General features: G+C 35.0%; 1 protein-coding gene across 7 annotated transcripts in view; it reads right to left on the reverse strand.

The window, feature by feature from the left end:
* Positions 1-22,443, reverse strand: part of PCDH15 (protocadherin related 15) — a gene marked incomplete at both ends in the record, with an annotated part of 708,164 nt that overhangs the window by 397,503 nt on the left and 288,218 nt on the right. For all 7 annotated transcript variants that reach the window (XM_082854334.1, XM_082854333.1, XM_082854332.1 and 4 more), the window contains 2 exons: positions 2,882-2,992; positions 13,904-14,023. In XM_082854334.1, the coding sequence (XP_082710460.1) occupies positions 2,882-2,992; positions 13,904-14,023 (231 nt within the window). The remainder of the gene's footprint in view (positions 1-2,881; positions 2,993-13,903; positions 14,024-22,443) is intronic.

The following is a 22,443-nucleotide window of genomic DNA, read 5'->3' on the forward strand; positions in this document are numbered from 1 at the left end:
ATGGCTACACCACAGGGCCCCCAAGAACGTGACTTGGAGCATTTGTCACTTTCCATACTGTAAATATCTCCCACCATGGCCACAAATGAGGTCACTGTACTTGGAGTTGGAAAGAGATGTCCAAAATTGGCCCTCAAAGCAAGCGTGAGCCATCTTTTCAGCTCCAATAAGCCACTGTCTTAAGTAAGTTATATATCTAAAATGTAGAGGAAATAGGCATTTTTCTTTATAACTTGTGGGAATGTGATGTGCTGCAACAATTTGGAAGATAATATGGCATTACCTACTAAGATGAAAAGTATATGTATATGTATGTATGTATATACATATATATACATGAATATATACAATTTTTCTCATACTAACTTTATCTTTTAATTATCTATTCATGAACAAGTAAGTACTGGTACTTAAGAGGTTTATGTAATACTGTAATGATATCAGAATATATTCCAAGCATTAGTTTAAGCACATTTTTGTTTGCTAACTTGCTAATCCTCACAAGAACCCTATGTGGTATATATCATTAATATCCCCATTTTACTACTTAGAAAACTGACATACAGAGTATACCAAAAGTCACACGCTAGGAAATGGCAGAACTAGGATTTGAATTTGGGCAATGTGGTTCTAGAATTCATGCTTTTACCACTATACTATACTCCCTGCCTCTCAGGAGAATCATGAGATTAGCTATCAGTTCTGTGCCAAAAACCAAAAATAAACAAAAAAACCTTAAGTATAGTTGAATAAATTGTGATATATCCTAATTTTAGTATATTATATAACTTTTAAAAGGATATAATCTGAAAACTTTTAAAAACACTAAAAATCTTATAACTTCCTATATTTAGCATTCACATTTTGTATCGCATAATTTACATTTGTATTAAAATTACTATTACAGATAAATTCATGTCTTCATTCAATTTCTCACCAATTCCATTCCTTCCTTTCGAGGATCCATGTATATCCTCTTATTTCATAATTTTATCCTTGAAATGCTAAAATCTTATCAGTCTTTCCCCAGTTATGAGTAGTCTAGCAAATTGGATTTGAATTGTCCCAGATGTCTTTATAAATAGTTTAAAGTAGATGACAAGTCAGAAGATTTATTTTATTTTATATTTCTTTAAAAAAAAACACCTCATTTTAAATAGCACAATAAAAATTAGCTTTCAAATCCATTCCATAGCAATCTGACTTTTCTGTAAATTTTATTAGAGATTCTGAGTCAGAAAGGAAAATTGCACCTTTTCTCCACATTTTCATTTACACAGGAAAAAAAGGGGTTCAGCGTTTTTGAGGAATGATGAGGGGCCCTCTTTAAGAGGTTTTACTTTTTCCTACATCTATAGTTTCTACTCTAGTCTCTGCTACTGAGCCCTAAGACAACCCACATTGAATTGGAAAAAAAGAAACAAAACAAGTATTTTGAATGAAAGTCTAGAAATCTGTCTTCAAAAAACTAGATTTCTATCTATACCTACCCACACACATATACTATATATGTAAACATGCATGCCCTTTCTGCTGAAATATCTCTAAAAAAGACAAAACATGGCCACTTAGCAACACTTTCTCGCATATAAACTTGTTCAGAACAGCTGATGGAGGATATTTCCTTTTGCCACTCCCTCTTGTCTTTCTGTTCAGCTATAAAAATATGATTACAATGCTTAGGGGTTATTAAAGGTACAGGCTGGCTTCAGAGTCTAACTACCTTTTCAGAATATGGCCCTGCCACTTATTATAGGAATTTTTTCAATGTCTCATGCTATCTGTCGCCAGCCCTGTCAGATTTTTTTTTACTGAAATACTAGCCCAATTCTCCTCCTTCCTAACAAATTATTATTATTTTTTCAATATGCCCAGCCCCAGGAGACGAACCATACTTGCTTGTCATCCAGAGATGATTGTCTCATTCCCCTTTACTACCTACAGACTTCCTTAACTTTACCGTCTGCTATGCTGACTCATATTCCTGTTCTCTGTGGGGAAGCTGGGTGGGAAGGAGCTTCCTCTCAGATAAAAGCAGACAGAATCAATGAACATAAGAAGTCCTAGTTTTACCACCCTTATACTCAGACTTGAATTGCAGTCGTGATGCTTATGGTGCTGGTATTCACTAGCACCAGAGCCATAAGCATCACAACTGCAAATGGGACATAAGGCATTGGAAAAACAACCAAATTTCAGGAAAAGACGGATTTTAAGGACAGAAGGAACCTGAGTCCTTGGTGATATACTTGAACTGTCAAATCAACTCTTGAACCACATAAATCTAAGAATTTTATTAAAATAATAATGATAATGACAATAATAATGTTATACAAGCAATTGTTTTTCAGGTTTTCTGTCACTGCAGTCCATATATGTGGGTTATGATCATAGTAGCTTAGATGTAGTGAGCAACTACTCAATAAAAGATAAATGATTCAATAAATGATTCAACAGTTCTCTACCTTTCGTGTACTTTGAGGTTCCCTGGGGAGCTAATAAAAAATGCAGGTATTCCACTTCTACCTTCTGAAATTTTTATTCAGAGGGTCTGAGGTTGTGTCCAGGAATCTGCATTTCTTATACACTCCCAAGGTGATTCTGCTGCAGTCATTCGGTGGATCATGCTTTGAGAAATACTTCAGTATGAGCTAAAAACAAATTATTGAAGTGTATGAGTGATTCAAAGAGTGAAGAATACAGTGAGTGGGAATAATCTTCCTACCCCATTCCATCCCATTTCCTATTCAGAAGACTATAATATACAAATTACACTGAGCGCAGGGCTACCCTGTTGAGGTCACAGTGAGCACATACATTCTGGGCAAGTTCTGTACTTCATAAATTCAGAAGAGGAAAGTAAGAGAAATTAAACACTCACATTAGCTTGGATGATGACAAAGTAGCGAGTCTTGTCTTCGTAGTTGAGCCTCTTCCTTAACACTACATCTCCGGTCAACATAAGGGGGATTGCAAAGGTGTCATTGGATGTCTGCAAATAGGTAAAGATACACATTTGAGATCATCTGAACATAAGATGAATTAGACAATCTTATATTTCAGTTTAGTCCCCTAGAAAATTATAGACAACATGTGCATCATCTGAAAACAGGATGTGAGTGTAAGCTTCAGATTTAATATTCTTATTTCCAAAAACTTGTCATTCTGATCAATAGGTCTCACTTTTGATAATGATAACCACGAAACTTACTTCTTGTAAGTTTTTCATATATTATTAGGGTTACCCATCAACAGCCCTGGGATACTTCTAAGCCCAGATATCTGAAAAATCTTTCCTATTACCATATTATCTTTTCACAATTTTTTTTTAAACACCGAAGAGTTCAAAGATTGCAATTTGTGATTTCTACATAATATCCCTTTTCGACATTGGTGCCCATTCTGTATTCTCAGTATTTTCAAGTACTGTATTAAATACAACTATTAACTTGAAACTTTGTGTTTTTGTGAAAAAGAATGTGCTGTAGCTTGTTGTTTGTTTGTTTGTTTTGTTTTGTTTGTTTTTCCAAGCCTCAAAACTGCTGTTCATTAGTTAAGTCTCCTATCCTGACAGGGGTTGAGTTTCTTCTCGGCAACATGCAGGTTATAAGGGCAACTTCCAAAGTGCCTTCCAGCAATACTGCTGTGGCATGAGCAGCCCTCACTGTAAGAGTATAGTCATTCCTCAAGGGAATATAATTTAGGAGATCTGTCTCTCAGTCTTAAAAAGACCTTACATCACTTTTTTGTTTTAGTGCCATTTTGAAGACTGATAAAATAGTCTCTAAATTATGACAACAAGTCAGTTTTACTTTTAGTATTGGAACTTTTTTGGTTGATTGTTTTGTGCAGTGGTAGGCGTGCAAGTGATTGTGGGCAGCAGATGAAATACTTAGATTCTTCAGAAAAAGGAGGAGGAGGTGGGGGAGAGGGAGGGGGAGAGGCAAAGCAGGAGGAAGAAAGCAGAAGAAGAGGGGAAGGGAAGGAAGAAAGAGTGTGTGCATGCTTGTCTGTGTGTGTCTGTGTTTATACACTCAGCTGACACAAGGGGAGTTACTTAGAAACAGCATTAATGAGAGAACAGCTGACTCAAATCTTCTATCTCAAGTTCATTTGGGGGAATGTGGGCAAATTAACCTTCAATATCTAGAGTTGTGATCTCTCCCTCTCCATCTTTTTCTCCCTCCTTCTGTGACCCCCTCTCTTTCTCGTACACACACACAGAGTATACAATTGATAGATATTTTTTAATGATTTATTCTGTGTTTATGCAATTGGCTTTGCAGGTCTTTCTTGGATTCAGTCATTTAAAAAGTAACATTTTAAAACATAAATATAGAAAATGTGCCATAAAAGATATTTACAATTAAAAACAGGCGTTTGACATTTTCCCTAAATTTTTGCCTATTTAAACACTGCGGGACTCTAAACTATGCCAGGGAGAGTAAAAATTGTTTAATCTAAATATCTAAGTTAGTTATGGGGAATACTTTAGTTGATAATTGCCATATACACTGTAAAACACAACTCAGTGTGTTGTTATAGGGTTGTTAACTTTCAAAGACTCAATAACTGTAGAGACATATATCAATTCTAGTGTGTTTATGAAATATACGGTGGGTTGCTTACTGAAACGCCACCTCATCCTTGGAGTCAGAACTCCAAATGAGTTCAGATAATTGGTGGCTTTGTGCTTTAGGGGAGGCTATGACCCTAAGTGGGGTGAGTTTTGACAAATCTAATCCTACCATGGAAAATCCACACTCTTTGCCAGTGATTGTTTTGGAAATGTACGTGAGAGCTAATTCTAAATAATCTGAAGAGTTTTTCTTAATTGTAAAGAGAGAGAGAGACAAGAAAAAAAGTGTTCCCTTCTCTGCTTACAGATGCTTTTATAAGGATGTAAAACCTGGAACCATCAGCAGCCATTTTGGAACTATTGAAACAGTTAATCTAGAAGTAAACAAAATGCTGAAAATGGAAGAGCAGAAAATGAAAAGAAGCTGGCTCTGTGATATCTCTGAGTTGCTTAACAAATCCTGATACCTCCCCTTCTCTGAACAACCTGTTACAAGAGATAATACATGACTTTGTTGGCAAAGTCACTTTAAATTCAGTTTTCTATTATTTGCAACTGAAAGCACTTTGATAAATGATTATCTCCTGCCTATGTGTCCTCATCATGCAGTCCCCTCTCTTTTCCATTTATGCCATGACTCTTTGCAGGTGACATTTGCTTTTAATTTTCTCCTGCCTAAACATTCTATCCCTCATTTCTCTGGATTATAAATCCTGCAAATCTTATTCAGTAAAATCTTATTTGTCATCCAATTTAGGATTAAATCTTCGCTCTTATGTTACATTATTTTTTCCAAACAGCATTTGTTATTTGTGCATTTTCTGCTTTCCCTCACAGATTTCTCAAGGATCTCTCAGTCTATGATGTGGAAATACTTACATTTATGTTTCTAACCAAGTAACGTAATTGGATGTTTGTGATCCTATTTTAGCTGATAATTTTCATTGGATATTTATAGAATTATTACCAGCATTGTAGTTAGTAATTAAGGATTATATTGTTCTAAAGAAAATTTTTTAATTAAATCTAATTCTTATTAGCTAAGTCCATCTTTTATAGATATCTGAGATTTTAATTGTGCTAGGAGTTTCATAAATACTTATGTTTCAAGAAACATAAGGAGAATATCTGCTTTATGATCAATGCTGTTTATAAATTATTGCATATGAAAAGCCTTTGTGTTAAAATTAACTAACTTACTAATGAAACAAGTATTTATAAAGTATCCATTCTGTCTTGAAAAAACAGAATAATAATCATGAGAAAAATTAGAAACAAAATGTGGATAAATGTTTAGGGTGCTCTTTATTTGTCCTGTAGCAAAAAGAATATTGGATTAGATCAACTCAAAGTAAATGCCCTGCTGTAATGCTATTTCTAAAGCTCTACCTAAGGAGGAAAAAAAGAGCAAAATTTAGTAAGAAAATATGGTTGTTTTTTAAAATTATTATATGATAAGGCAATGTGACAATAATTTTCAAAGTTTAGAGTATATAAGGATCATAGAAATGTATCATTTAGATTGCAGATTCCAAGTCTATTCCTCCAAATTCCAGAAATTCTCAGAAGTCTATATTTCTAACAAAACTCTTGGGTGATTCTCATGTAGAAAGTCTAGGTTTTACTTTGAGAAACACTAGACTAGAAGATAGAAAGGACCAAGTTAAGCATATAAGAGTTTTGGCATTTGCTTGTGATCTCAACTCAATAATAAGCTCCTATAATACATTTTTAAGATGGATAATTATTTCATTTTTCTTTATTTTGGAGCTAGTTGTGTTAGGTTAACAAATTGACTTGATGTTAGATTGGGATGAACTTTTAAATATAACTTGAGTGAAGACTCTCAAAGGTAGTAACATGTTGAGCATTTAATATTTTGCAATTTTAGTAATTACTAAAATTGTGCTTTTCTAATTCAATCTGATTCCTTTAATAATAAATAATACGTCAGAAGGATCCCATAACTCTGATATAGATATATGTGTGTGTGAGTGTGCGTGTGTATCAGTGTATCAAGAGTATCTCAGTCTTATACTCTTGTCAAAGAACTGTTTGAGGTGGAAAGGGAGGTAGAGTCTGCACCCTCCCTTCCTCTACCATTTATTTTCCTCTCCTCTCATCCTTAGAGATTTGGTTCATCAACAAAGGAGAGGGGTGTAGGAACACAGTCATATCCTTTTTCTTAAGCAACCTACATTTTTTGGAAATAAGGCCCTGACCCTCTTTCTGTTAATTTTGGACACTGCTCTGTAAAGCACGAACTAGCACTTGTTTCTTTGGGTGATGAGAATTTAAATGCTGACCTCTACCTGCCCAGTGTTAATCAGGTCATTCCAATAATGACTAAGCCTCTTAATACCCACAGGCCCCAAACATCTGCTCTCCATCAGGAAAGGTCCACTCACAACTCCCTGGCAGTTTGGTGTCTCAGTAACTGTCAGACAAGGGGCAATTCTCCACTTAGTAAATGAGGGCATAGGGCAGTTTAAATGATTTTATCACTGTTGGAAGGATGAGAAAAAGTGTAGGAGGCATGTGTAATGCCCTTCCTTCACACACACACTCACACTGACTTAAGCAAAGAAGGGAGATGGAATGTTGACACTAACAATTCCGTGTTTCTCCAGAGTTGATTCCATCCCCCCACAGCCCTCTTTATTAACCTGTAGGAAGCTGAATTAGTACCAACGTAGATAAAATGACACCTCTCTGCTAGTCCTGTAAGGAGGTGTTGGGCTCCACAGTTGGAGATGATCTGGAAATGGACTATGAGGTACTTAGTGTTATTTGTTCTCAGCTGAGAACTCTGGTAATTCATCATTTTCTAATAAGCAGAAAAGATTCTGTTTGGCTTCTCATACCTATGCTATATTTACAAATACTGTTTTTGATATTATCCATTCAACTGTAAGGACTAGATATTCAGTTCAAAAGAAGAGAGATTTTTGAGACCTGCACACACACAGACACACACATACACATATACATGTATATCTATTTCCTGGTTATCTAATGACAGAACCAAGGTACAAATATGCTTTACTGGGCCTGTAACTGGGAAGTGGTGGGAACTTAGGTAACAAGGAAAACATTTCTCAGTCCCTCAGAGGCTGTTAAGTTCTCTTATTATTGTTTTTCTACATTTTTTTGGAATCTCTCTCTCCCCTCTCTCTCTTCCTTCATCACCTCTAATCTCTCTCTCTCTTTCCCCATTTGTTCATGTTGAACAGGACTGTGACTTTATCTCTTAGTTGGAATAAACAGCACCAACTCTGTGTCCTAATCAGTCTGTAGTTGGTCTTAAGCTTGTCGTGGATTAATCAGGCCACCATGCCATTAGCTGCTGAACCATCCATGGTTTGGTGTGACTCCCCTAATCTGAATTACCTGAAGTGAAAAGTGGAGGATTAAGTAAGATCATGTAGCCCTTGTCTACTCAAAAGGGACTATGATTTGAGCAGCAACATTCGTTTGCTCCTAGTAGAATACCAACACTCTGATAATTGTTTCTCTACTTCATACACACTCATTCCTCCCTGCCACATAAACACACACAAATATGTATATGCACATTTAGGGGTGAAGGAAAGATTACAATGCAGTTCATGTCACCTTCTTCTAACCAATTTCGTAGGAAATTGTATTTAGAAGTTTCTGTTTGGCTTCAAAAGTCCATATGTTATAAATTTAAAATGTCACAGACTCACAGTTAAACAACCTGGGTTCAAAGTTTTACACAACGAAGGACTTTAGGCAATGACCTAATTAAACACAAGTGTTCACAAAGCTCATGCTTTGTGACCACCTAGAGGGGTGGGATGGGAAGTGAGGGAGGGAGACACAAGAGGGAAGAGATATGGGGATCTATGTATATGTATAACTGATTCACTTTGTTATAAAGCAGAAACCAGCACACCATTGTAAAGCATTTATACTCCAATAAAGGTGTTAAATAAATTAAACAAATAAAATATCCAAATGATACCTATTATATTAATAATTTCCTTTTTCCAAATAAGATAAACTCCCCAAAATGAAAAATTCCACACAATACATGACAAATTATTCTCCTCTTTTTTTTCCTGAATCTTTCTTTTTCCTTTCTTTTCTTTGCTTTTCATGTTTTAAAATATAATTAGTTCAGTGTATTGTAGATGGCCTTAATTTTTATTACCATGAAGGCACAAAAAAATAGTATTTTACAGTAACTGTGATGAGCATAGTACAAATCCTCTTAGTTCGCTCTCTGGCGGACACCAATAATGAGGTATTTACTAAATTACTTTCATCTGAAAATATCAGACGAGAAAGGATAGGTTATGATGCAAGAATAAAACCCCCAAATTAATAGAATTTTTTAACATTAGAATTTTTTATTTCGTACCCATTCTACATATCTACACTAACACATGTCAGCAAGTGGGCTCTGTTTATGTTTTCACTCAGGGACTTGGGCTAATGCATGTTTCACCTCAACATGTTTTTCTCCAATCACTGCAGCAGTGGGAGGGGAAACGGTGACTTGTATTTGATTCTTTGCGCCCATATCTCATTAGCCAGAGCAAGTAATTTTCTCCAACCCAAAAAAGTTCACTTCTGGCATGTCTCCAAAAAGAGAAAGAGACAGAAAGTTTTGGAAAATAACACAAATGCTTTCGCTTTAAATTTGGTTAATCAGTTAAGCAGTTCTTCATCCCCAAACTTCTTCTTTCTTTATTCTAGATAAAATTCAATAAAAACAATGGCAAAAAAAAGTACAATTTAAACTCTTCTGATTTTGTTAATAGGTTAAAGAAAAGTGCTTTGTTTCAGTGAAGAGTTTACAACATTTGGCAATTTAATTTTTTAAATTTTATTTTGGATAGTAAAAATGTCTGATTCTTATTTATTCCACATCTCCTAGTATAATTGTTCATCTACATCATAAAGGAAATACAGGGGTGGTAAAAAGGATCCTAATAATGCAAATGATTATTTTCAATTTATCCTCTATTAAAACCAGAATAGAACCTTCATTTCCTCTATTTTTCTTCCACAAACTTAAACAAAAAGACTCAAAAGTGCTTTTCCAAAGTAGATCAGTTTATACGACATTCAAAATGATGATAATAATACTGAACATTATAGTAGGTATGACAGATTCTTAAGGGAGGCCTCTCTATCCCCACTTGCTGACAAGCAACTCATACCTTTGTGTAATCCCCTCCCCTTGAGCGTGGGAAGGACCTCTGACTTGCTTCTAACCAATAGGATATGGCACAGGTGATAAACTGTCACTCTTGTGATTGCCTTATGTCATATAAGACTCCATCCTGCAGACTAGCTCTAGATACTCTCCTTGCAGGTTTAAGGAAGTAAGCAGTCAAGGAACTAAGGGTGGTTTCTAAGAGTTGAGAGCAGCCTCCAGCCAACATATAGCAAGAGGCCAAGGCCCTCTATCCTACAACAATAAAGGAACTAATTCTAACAGCAGTCTGAGTTTACTTGGTAGGGGATTCTTCCCTACTCAAACCTCCAATGAGAACTAATCTGGGCAACATGTAGATTGTAACCACATGAGAACCTAAGCAGTTCAGCTTAGCTCTGTCCAGACTCTTAAACCGCAGAAACTAAACAAAATGAAAGTGTGTTGTTTTAAACCACTAAGTTTGTCATCCAACAGTAGATAACTAATACATTATGCTAATTACCAAGCCTTGTCTAAAGGATTGGTGGTGACATATAGTACTGGTAATTGGTAACTACTACATTTGATGAGTCAATAATTTTAAGTGATATTATATTTTTACTTCTCTGATATTTAGGAACACATTAATATGAGGGTATCCTCATATTAAAAACAATATGCTCACTATAAATGAAAAGATGGGAAACTCACCAAAATTACAAACTATAAAAACTATAAAAATATGGAAAATTTAGACCTGAAGATTATACTATCTGAAATTTCAAAAATAATAAATAAAAAAAGACAATTGGCTACATTGGATAGTTTTAAGAATAGAATGGAGATGGCAGAGAACACTGTAACTTTGAACATAGATCAATAGTAAACACCCAGCTTGCAACCAAGTAATTAAAATATGTTGAAAATATATGAACAGAGCCTGTACCTGTGGAACAGTATTTAAATGCCTAATATGCCTATAATTGGAGTCTCAGAGGGAGGAGTCAGGGAAATGGCATGAAAATATTAAACAATAGTGTCTGATAATTTCTTTAACTGGTGAAAGACAAATTTAGAGATTAAAGTTCAGCAAAACCCCTAAAAAAAGACAATTACAAAGAAAACTATACATTGGCATGCTCCCATGGTCAAGTTGCCAAGCACTCAAAATTAAAATAAAAATCTTGAAAACAGTCAAAGAAAAATGGCACATTACATACTGGAAACATAATTCAAATTTCCATTGTCTTCCCTTATCAGAAACACCAGAGGCCAGTGTTTAAAGTGATGGGAAGAATTAATTAAAACATACTTTGGGGCTTCCCTGGTGGCGCAGTGGTTGAGAGTCCGCCTGCCGATGCAGGGGACACGGGTTCATGCCCCAGTCCAGGAAGATCCCACATGCCGTGGAGCGGCTGGGCCCGTGAGCCATGGCTGCTGAGCCTGCACGTCCAGAGCCTGTGCTCCGCAACGGGATACATTCATAAATTTCTACAAGGATGACTTGGATGATGTAAATGAGTGAAGTGATGAGGGTAAAAATGGATATACATATATTGTCTGAGTGATAGAAGTTTGCTTAATGGGAAAACATTAATTCAACCGTAGCTGATGCTGTCTTATTGGAAATCAGGACCAGGGTTGTCATACATCTATTTCTTAAGAGAGAAGAGAAAACTAAATTTGGATGTGAAATTTCATGATTTTTAGATTTTGGCTCAGAAATTATTTAAAATAATTTGTGGCCAAACAAAATTTTGTGAGTTGAATGAAACTCCAGGTCACTAATTTGTGATTTCTGCTAATGAATAATGTAGCATCAGACGGAAAACAAACAAAACAAAAAATAACCTAGGGAAAAAAAAATACCCTGAGATTTTTAAGTAGAACAGACCAATCTACACCTTTTACTATTTACCATACAGTGTGAGACTAATTTTAAAGAAATTTTTAACTGTGGTTGCAAAAGCCAGAGGGGGCCACATTTTCAGGTTACATATATTTGTAATACATACAAGTTTGTTTTAACTCTAAGAAATAAGCAGGATAATATTATGATGCTATTAATTATAAGCAGAATTTCTAGAGATTTAACAATTTAAGAATATAAAAGTCATCAGATAGCTCTTTCTCAGAGATTTTATAAGAGAAGAAACTGGCATTGAGGTTTGCATTAACTCTCTATGATGATTAAAGATGAATTCTCTCTGTAAGGATGTGACTTGGTTAATGCTTTCTCTTCCAATATACCCTAACTTAAGTGCCGTCATGATGTCTTATTCTTTTGCCTCACTGAATTAGAACCATGCCCAGAGAATTTCTTTCGTTATTCCATAGTAGCGCTAGCTTGCTAAAGTACATTGTTTTTTCTTCTTTTGCAATTTGGAAACTGCATGTGAATGATTGGTTTATTCAATCTGTAGGTAATAAAAAGTACATATTATATTTCATGCCAAGCCCAGAAATCTCTGAAAAGGGGAAGCATTCAGAAGGAATTACTGCATAGCTAACAAGGAATTTCAGCCTCACAAAACTTCTAAAAGATACATTCCAAGGAATACATTTCTGTCTCGCACTATATCTAATCCTTGGGTAGGTTTGCAATGTAATAAATATTTCCCTAAAATACATGGCCTGGTCATTCTATACTTTCTTGGAGTTTCATTTTTACAGCTTGAGGAGTAAAGATTAGGAAATGACCTTCATAAAATATAAGCTAGAAACATGACATACACATACAATTAATTATTTTAAAAATCTAAATAGTAAAGAAAATAAATGGTTTAGATATATTCTGTATAGTCAGCTGCCTATTTCTACTTAAAAAAAAATGTTTCTCTTGCCCTTTTCCCTTCTGCTGTTTCTTTGATCTTTTCCATTCGACTTCTGTGTAACCCCTCATACTTATTGTCCTTTTCTGTCACATTCTCATCATCTCCCCATCTCTTGGTTTCATTACCTCTGTCTATAAACATGTGGAGGCATACATTTTAGGGGAAAAACAAAAACAAAATCCCCCCAAATATTCCCTTGACTCTGCTATACCCATGGGCCTTTTGTTTTGTTTTTAATTTTTTTTTGAAAATTTTAACTCAAGTGCTGCAACTATTTTCTTAGAGCACAACAGAGGAAGAGTGGAGTACATATTACTCTGAAATCGAGTCCTGACTCTCCAGCTTAGAGGTGGGTGTGTGTTACCAGGCAAGTCACGTCACCTATGAACCTGTGTTCGCTTCTATGTGATAGAGATACTACTACTAACTAATTGATTTGTGAGAATAAGATGAGGAAATGCATTCACAATTCACTTAGTTCTCACAATCAATTTGTGAGGTAGATCTTATTGAGAGCTCTTAGTCTCTACAAGTTCAACAGGTTTTTTAAAATTGTTTAAAGCTTATATAAGAAATATATAATTTAAAAACAAAGATACAATGTTAACTTCACCACTTTTATGTTCCTAATATTAAACCTAAAGGAGAAGCATTAATTTAAAAAGTCACTTAAGTGATTTTAAAATTATGCTTTGGGGAGCCCTTGGTGTTCTGAGAAGCTGCCTCTGGGAAAAGAGGAAGGGAAAGATGGCAGGCAGGACTTCCAGCTCTAGCTTCAAGAAAACAATTCTTATTTTATTTGTGTGACATATACTATATCATTGGGAAAAATAATTTCACAGCCGAAGGCACAATGCAGAAGCCCCACTGTCTAATGCAAAAAAAACAAAAACTGAAAAACCTATTGCTAGAGGCTTTGTCCTCTTCTCTACCTCAGGTTTCATTGGTGGAGAAGGGGCAGTGGTGGTATTAATTTGCAAGTTCCATAAAGCATACGCATCACATTGGTAATATCATATCCAATGATTTACTTAGAATGCTTAGGAGTCCACTAACATAATGGAAATTTAATTAAAATGACATATTATACCTATGAATACATTTTAAACTTTTACCTACAAAACTCACCAAAAACTAGCTTTTATAAGTATAGCACAAATATTTTTTAGAATGTAATTTTGAGATAGTTATTAATAATAGTATAATTACTAATGTGGTTCCAGGAGCTGAGCAATAGAGAAATATAATAAATATCAGCTGAAGTAAATATTAATTTTATTCCTTATAGTGAACTCACATTGCAAGTAGATATTTACATACCGGATCATCTGGATTATATTGAATAACATATTCTATCTGTCCATTTGGGCCATCATCTATGTCTGTAGCTCCATTGTCTCCTGAAAATCCTGTAAATACTGTGGTGCCAACTGGAGTGAGCTGAAAAAAAAACAAAAGAAAAACTGTCAATTCTCATTTGATCAACAGCACACCAGAAGTGTCCTGGCACAAAAACCAGACATTTGTTACACAAAGGAAAAAAGCAGGCAGTTGCCCACAACCAGAGATCTGAAGTATTTCAAAAGAACACTTGCAAACACATGAGTTCCTATAAAGTCTGAAATTTCCAACGCCATGGTCCTTGCTTTGGATAAAGAAATAGAAGGCCCTGATTCAGTGTGAAGCGCATTTGGACCAATTTATGATCATTAGCATCTTAGCTCCTATGGAGAAATGCATCTGCTGTTCCTCCTTAAAAAAACCTTGATGCATTAAGTTATCTACAAACTAGGATTTAAACTGTAAGAAGGAATTAGTTACTTTATTTTAAAATCAAAAACCATTTCAGAGAGATCAATGAAATCCAGTCGGTAATTACATGCAAGTGGCAAATTTAAGGGAGAGAGTTGGAGACAATGGATTCCCTGTCTGTCAGAGGAGAGAGAAAGCTGGGATTTTCTTTAGTGCTTGTAGTATCGGTTAAGTAGAAAGCCATTGTGTGACAGAATTGAAGAAATGGTAATATCTTTTCATTTTGGATTAAAACAAAACATAAAATGGCATATAAGACTATGATTTCACATTTGGCCTGAGCATCTAGCTTTATTTCTTATTGATCTCCAACAGAGAATCACTGTTGTTTTCTCTTACTTGTAGGTCTTTGTATTCCTACATCCACAGTCCTGTCTTCAAGCTTTAGCTGGGATCCTTCTCATTAGTTACATTTCAACTTAAGTATTGCCTTCTTCTAAACCATTCCTGACAGAATTTCCCTACCCCACGTCAGAACATGGCACCCTTTTCGTTACTCTTATATTTCACACTTTACTTCTCTAATCATCACACTGTCACAATGAATAAATGAATTTAGTCAATAAACATAAGCTTTATGCCTCTAAAGAACACAGACTTTTAAATTTTATTCTGAGATATGTTTTGTTAGGTTTTAAATGGGATTCCTTAATGGAGAAATAGTTTCAGAGAGAAAAAGAAGGAGTTATCTCATTTACTTCTATTTTCAGGGGCTACAGGCGCAGATATCTGCAGGGATATCAGGCAATGTAAAAGAGTGAAGCAAGTCTCATGGGAATGGTGGCAACTGGGGAACACTTCCCCCTCTAAAATGGTAGCTGCTACTCAGCCTCAGCAAATTCTTGCCATAATGAAATATGGAGCCAATGTTACTACATCTTCTAATGTTCTAATTTTATAAGAAATCTCTTGGTTCTAAAGTCAGCAACAGATTTTAGAGAATTAAACTATGAATTTAATGCCCCCCCATACATCCTTTGGCACAGCAAACACAGGAGTTTGCAACCTCTGATTTAGAAAAATAATACAATTATGATTAAAGAAGTGATTTTAAAACTGTGCTTTGGGGAGCCCATGCTTTGGGGAACCGTGAGTACAAAGTAGCATATTTATAAAGTCAGCTCTCCTGGCAGGCAGCTTTTAAAGGCAAACTTTGACTTTCTGCAGCTCAAAGAGAACTGAGGATAAAGTGAGAGGAGATAGTTTTAATAGCACATATATGAACATGGACACACCTTTGGAAATGTTAGTTAACAAAAAGGCTTCCAAGCCAACATTTTAATATTTTTTTAATGTAATCCCTGTCCCCAAAGACATCATTCTCTCTTGTAAAAATTCACCCACTCCTATGTAGTTGTGCCTTGGTTTTTAAATTATGAAAATTTAAAACTGAATGGCAACAAGTTGTTCCCAGATATCTAATAAAACAAACTTAGAGTATTTAAAGATCTTTGTTGCCAAAGTAAATAACTGTGCCACAGAGTTGAATTAAAAAATTAAAACCAAGCAAAAGACAAAAGGAAACAAACCAAAAAACTTGAACAATAGGTATCTGAAATTTTTGAAAATAGACTTCTGCCCCTACTTTAAAAATGTGGTATTTAGTTGTTGACAGCAAAGGACTCAAGTAGTATATCAAGTTATTAGTTCAGCATTTTATAGTGAGTTTTGCTCCCTTCCATATGTACAAATGTTGTACATTTAGGCCAAACATCTTAGCACAGATTGTTCGTTTTCACTACTGGAATAAGTAAACATCTACACACAGACATACACATGTAAAATGCAACGTTAAAATGGACCCATAATTGAGCTACACACATTTATTCATTATCTACCACGCGAATGGTGGACCTGTTCAGATACAGGCTAGCGTTTGGAATCTTTGAAGCTAACATAAGAGAAATAGCTAAGAAAAAAGAGGGTTAAGGCATTTTGTTTTAATATGGAAGGTCTGGCAAGAGTAAAATGGGTGCAAGAGTAAAATGGGGCAAGAGTAAAATGAAATGGCCTATACCAGATGCAAACAAGCAAAAGAGAGAGCATGCAAAATGGGTTTAACAAATAGATTTCAGCAACTTATTTCACTCATTTTCTTTATATATATACCCAACAGAAATATATACATATCTATGTACACAACAAAAATATGTACATATCTATGTACACATATCACATATATAAATTCACACATATCACTGTTACTTATTCTTATTACAGAGACATGGCACTCTAGTGCTTTCTGAATTTCTAAATATTATGTGGAGGTTGAAAATCTTCACAGGACAGTCAGGTTGTTTGTTCTACCTGTGTTGCGCTATACATTATTATTTACAATTTTCAGGGCACATCTGCCATACAGATGGTCATGTTCTGTGCCCTTTAACATTTCAAAGAGTCTCAGAAATATAAATTTGGTTTTCTGAAGAGCATTCTATTCATGGGATGATTATCAGCTTGGGCACCTGCCTGAGGGTTTCACTTACTTATTTAGTTCATGTCTTTTTCCACAAATGATTTTATACAACTACTGGGACAATAAAGAAAAATGCATAAATGTACACATAAGTTAAAGAAAATAAAGCCAGAAAATTCAATATTTCAAGAAGATGCATAAGAGAAATCTGAATGTAAAAGGTGAGCAGTTCTCAGTTAATTGATTATCCTGTGAGCCACAGCTGCTTGAGCCAACCTAAGAAAAGAGAAAATTTTCCTGACTAATCTTACTTGCAATATTTCCCCACAGAAGTATTGTATTCACAGTTTCATATAAATATAGTTGATTCTCATCATCCATGGTAGTTCTGTACTATAAAGACACCATGAACACTGAATTAACAAATACTGAACTAATGCTCCTAGGGGGAATTCAAGGTTATTACATTGCTGAGGGGAATACAGGATTAAGTTCCTGCAAGCCTCTGGTTACAACATTTTCATCAACAAATCAATACATAACCTTGTTTTATGGTTGTTTCTGTTTAAAAACACTTTATTTAATATGTTTGGTCTATTCTACTGTAGATGCTCTATATTGCACTTTTCATTTTATTGTCTGAATTATTCAGCTCCAGAATTTGTTTGGTTCTTTTTTTTATGATTTCTATCTGTTTGTTAAATTTCTCATTTTGTTCATGTCTTGTTTTCCTAATTTCACTGAATTGCCTTTCTGTGCTTTCTTGTAGCTCATTTAGTTTTCTCAAGACAGTTATTTTGAATTCTTTATCAGGTAAATCACCAAGTTCCATGTTTTGGAGTTCGATTACTGTAGGATAATTGTTATCTTTTGGCGATGACATGTTTCTTTGATTCTTTGTGTTTCTTGGAGATTTGCATTAGCTGCTTTCGAATTTGATGTAGCAGATACCTCCTCAAATCTTTTGTAATTATGTTGCAGATATTTTTCTTGGTCCCGCTTACATCTGGGGTTTTCTTCAACCTTGTATGAATACACCGCATATGTTGCTCCAACAGAGGGCTGGAATCTCTCCTCGAGAGGAATGGACTTTTACAAAGTCTCTTTCATCCACAGGTGTCTGCCCAAGTCAATACTACCCAGGTTTCCCCAGACCATGACCCAGAGGAGTTGGGGCCATTTCACTGCTCAGCCAGTTCAATGGCTTCTGCTAGTTCAAATTCGAAACCAAGGTCTCTCTGCCTATTACCCAATGCACAGGTGGGCAGAACTACTTCCAGGTCTCTTTGCGTATAGTGTTGGATCCCACAACTACAGCAGAGGTACTTTTGTTCATAGATAGATGCTAATTTTTATTTGTTCAAAGCGGGGACATAAAGAAGGGACATCTTACACTACCATAATGTTGATGTCACTCTAGGGCACCTTTATATTCAGCAAAGAAATGGTATGTTGTTCATTTTGAAGAAAATATTGAGAAGGATGAATCTTGGAAAGCACTCCATAAATCATAATATGGTGTTAAATGTACATATTTAGTGATAGGGTAATGCCACTGGCATCAATAGCCTTGTATTGATAGGTAACAATAATCTCCTGACATTTATATCTATTATATATTTCTTGGAGTCTCATGTAATATATTTACATGAAAACTGACATTTTGGTAGAAATAAAATGCTAAAATATATAATTTCTGAATATCTAAAATAGTTTTTTTATACATATTTTAAACCAATGCCTTCCGATAGACTTCAATGGCTTTAATGATTAAAGAGAAAATGTACAAGAGTCCAGAAGAAAAAATATTTTTTATAATAAACACAACTAAAATAACACCACTTGAACTAGGAAATAATTGATACAAATGATGCTATTATCCAGTTTTGAAAACCATCTCAAGAAAAAGGCACCCCAAAGGAATAATTTAAAATGCAATTGGTGTGATATTACTTTCTTACATACTTCATCAAGAATCCAAGTGTTTGGTTTTCCCCTCCCCTCTAAAAAGGATAGAACTTCTGAAGGGTCATGGACATTAAATAAGCTGAACTAGAATTCACTATATAATGATTTACATATAATAATCATTTAATGACAGAACACCAACAATGGTAGTGGGTGCTCTATATCTACTCATAGACATTATCAAAACAGAAACATTGTCTTTAGTGGAGCAAGATTATGTATAAGTCTATATTGGACTAATACATGTTTATTTTTCAGTTACAAATATTGTAATCTGACTTACTGTGTACTAGACAGCTATTTTGCACCAATTATTCTCTTAAGAACAAACACAAATGATTTTCTCCTATATTTTTGTAGCATGAATCCATCCTCCTTGTAATTGTTAATTTTATGCCTCAACTTGACTGGGCCATGAGTTGCCCAGATATTTGGTTAAATATTATTCTAGGTATGTCTGTGAGGGTATTTCTGGATGATATTAACATTTGAATTGGTAGACTGAGTAAAGCAGATTGCCCTCCCAAACATGGGTGGGCCTCATCTAATCCACTGAAGACCTGAATAGGACAAAAAGCTAGTAAGGAAGAATTCACTCTCTGTCCCTGACTGTCTTCAAGTTAGGACATCTGCCTTCTCTTGCCTTCAGACTTGGACTCAGATTGGAATCTAGACAATCAATTCTCCTGTTTCTCAGACTTTGGCCTTGGACTAGAACTATACCAGCTGGGTCTTCAGCTTGACAACTGCTAATCTTAGAACCACTCAGCCTCCATAATCGTGTGAGCCAATTCCTCATAATCAATCTCCCTTGCTATATCCCTAAATCAATCAGTCTATCTATCTATCTAATCATCTATGTATCTCTCAGTTCTGTTGACTAATACACTCCTGATCCAGTTTCTCAACGGTGAACAAATAAAATTGAGTATTTGATTTTTCACAGGTAAAGATTCATTTCCCATCTTCTAACTCATCAAGGTCTATATGGCTACTGTGTAGCACTTTATGGAACAATTGCTGATTTAACTGCAACAGGGGCCATAATATCTTTTGGCACTTTGATCATACTCCATGATCCTTTGAAGATTATCTACAGTGATTCCATAGTCATCTATACAAGATATTGTAAATTCCTGAACTCTAACTTATGTTGTCCTGGAAAATACACCTATTTTAAAATGATCAGTTACTGTCTTCTTCTGCCCCTGCACTTATTTTCAGGCTCTTCTCAATTATACTGCATGATCTAAAGATCATCTTCCATAAAAATCTTTCCAAATTAGAAGTCACTCATGCTTTGGCTATAATTCAGCCTTTAACCTCCTTCTCTGAAAAAGTAATTTTATGAATCTCTCTTGCATGTCATCCCTGCCTTACAAATATGCTTTAGAAACAGTAATATATTTAAAAACCAATGGGGTCCAACAAATGAAATGGAGTGATGAATTTGTAAACAGGTGCATATTACTGAGAACTTCAGCTTTTTCTCACAATTGCAACATTACATTATCTCTGAATCTGTGATTATTGATTGAGAGTTTATTATGGGCCAAATCACTGTTTCTATGACCATTATGTTGGTTTTATATTAACTCATTAATATAACATTTGTTTTATTCAAACATTCAACCAAATCAAATGTCTATTTGAAGTTTATCTTAAAACTTATAGAATCAGTACCAAATAGTACACATTCTTGAATTCACATTCAGTGGGTATTATCTTGCAGTGATTTATTGAAATCAAAAAGAAAAATATAATAAAGGAATTACATATGTTCTTCATTTTCCCTTTAACATAATATAGCTTTTGCACCTGTGTATAAAATCTTGACTCTGTTTTATTCATGAAAGCTAGATAATTAATATTGAAAATCATTTCCTCTGAATAAATTTTTAAAAATAAATTCATGTAGATAATCAAGACAATATGGTACTGGCACAAAAACAGAAATATAGATCAATGGAACAGGATAGAAAGCCCAGAGATAAACCCACGCACCTATGGTCAACTAATCTATGACAAAGGAGGCAAGGATATACAATGGAGAAAAGACAGCCTCTTCAATAAGTGGTCCTGGGAAAACTGTACAGCTACATGTAAAAGAATGAAATTAGAACACTTCCTAACACCATACTCAGAAATAAACTCAAAATGGGTTAAAGACAAATGTAAGACCAGACACTATAAAACTCTTAGAGGAAAACATAGGAAGAACACTCTTTGACATAAATCACAGCAAGATCTTTTTTGACCCACCTCCTAGAGTAATGGAAATAAAAACAAAAATAAACAAATAGAACCTAGTGAAACTTAAAAGCTTTTGCACAGGAAAGGAAACCATAAACAAGACAAAAAGATAACCCTGAGAATGGGAGAAAATATTTGCAAATGAATCAACAGACAAAAGATTAATCTCCAAGATATATAAACAGCTCATGCAGCTCAATATCAAAAAAACAAACAACCCAAACAAAAACTGGGCAGAACGCATAGCACAGGGAGATCAGCTCGGTGTTTTGTGACCACCTAGAGGGGTGGGATAGGGAGGGTGGGAGGGAGGGAGATGCAAGAGGGAAGAGATATGGGGCTATATGTACATGTATAACTGATTCACTTTGTTATAAAGCAGAAACTGACACACCATTGTAAAGCAATCATACTCTAATAAAGATGTTAAAAAAAAAAACTGGACAGAAGACCTAAATAAACATTTCTCCATGGAAGACGTACAGATGGCCAAGAGGCACATGGAAAGCTGCTCAACATCACTAATTATTAGAGAAATGCAAATCAAAACTAGAATGAGGTATCACCTCACACCAGTTAGAATAGGCATCATCAGAAAATCTACACACAACAAATGGTGGAGAGGGTGTGGAGAAAAGGGAACCCTCCTGTACTGTGGGTGGGAAGGTAAATTGATACAGCCACTATGGAGAACAGTATGGAGGTTCCTTAAAAAACTAAAAGTAGAAATACCATATAACCCAGCAATCCCACTACTGAGCATATACCCAGAGAAAACCATAATTCAAAAAGACACATGCACCCCAATGTTCACTGCAGCACCATTTATAATAGCTAGGTCATGGAAGCAACCTAAATGCCCATTGACAGACGAATGGATAAGGAAGATGTGGCACATATATACAATGGAATATTACTCAGCCATAAAAAGGAACAAAATTGGGTTATTTGTAGAAACGTGGATGGACCTAGAGACTGTCATACAGAGTGAAGTAAGTCAGAAAGAGAAAAACAAATATCGTATATTAATGCATATATGTGGAATCTAGAAAAATGGTACAGATGAACTGGTTTACGAGGCAGAAATAGAGACACAAATGTAGAGAACAAATGTATGGACACCAAGGGGGGAAAGCAGCGGGTGGGGGGTGCGATGAACTGGGAGATTGGGATTGACATATATACACTAATATGTAAAAAATAGATAACTTGTAAGAGCCTGCTGTATAGCACAGGGAACTCCACTTCGCTGTACAGTAGAAACTAACACAACATTGTAAAACAACTATATTAAAAAATTTGTTTTTTTAGTTTTAAAAATATTCATGTAGATAAGTATCTTTAAGATAAGAGTAAGGATTATTATTAGAGAGAGTGATTAAGTAGCTCTAGTCATCTTTACTAAAACCTG

The sequence above is a fragment of the Leucopleurus acutus genome (genome assembly GCF_964270905.1).
Source record: "Leucopleurus acutus genome assembly, chromosome: 14".
Classification (NCBI taxonomy): Eukaryota; Metazoa; Chordata; class Mammalia; order Artiodactyla; family Delphinidae; genus Leucopleurus; species Leucopleurus acutus.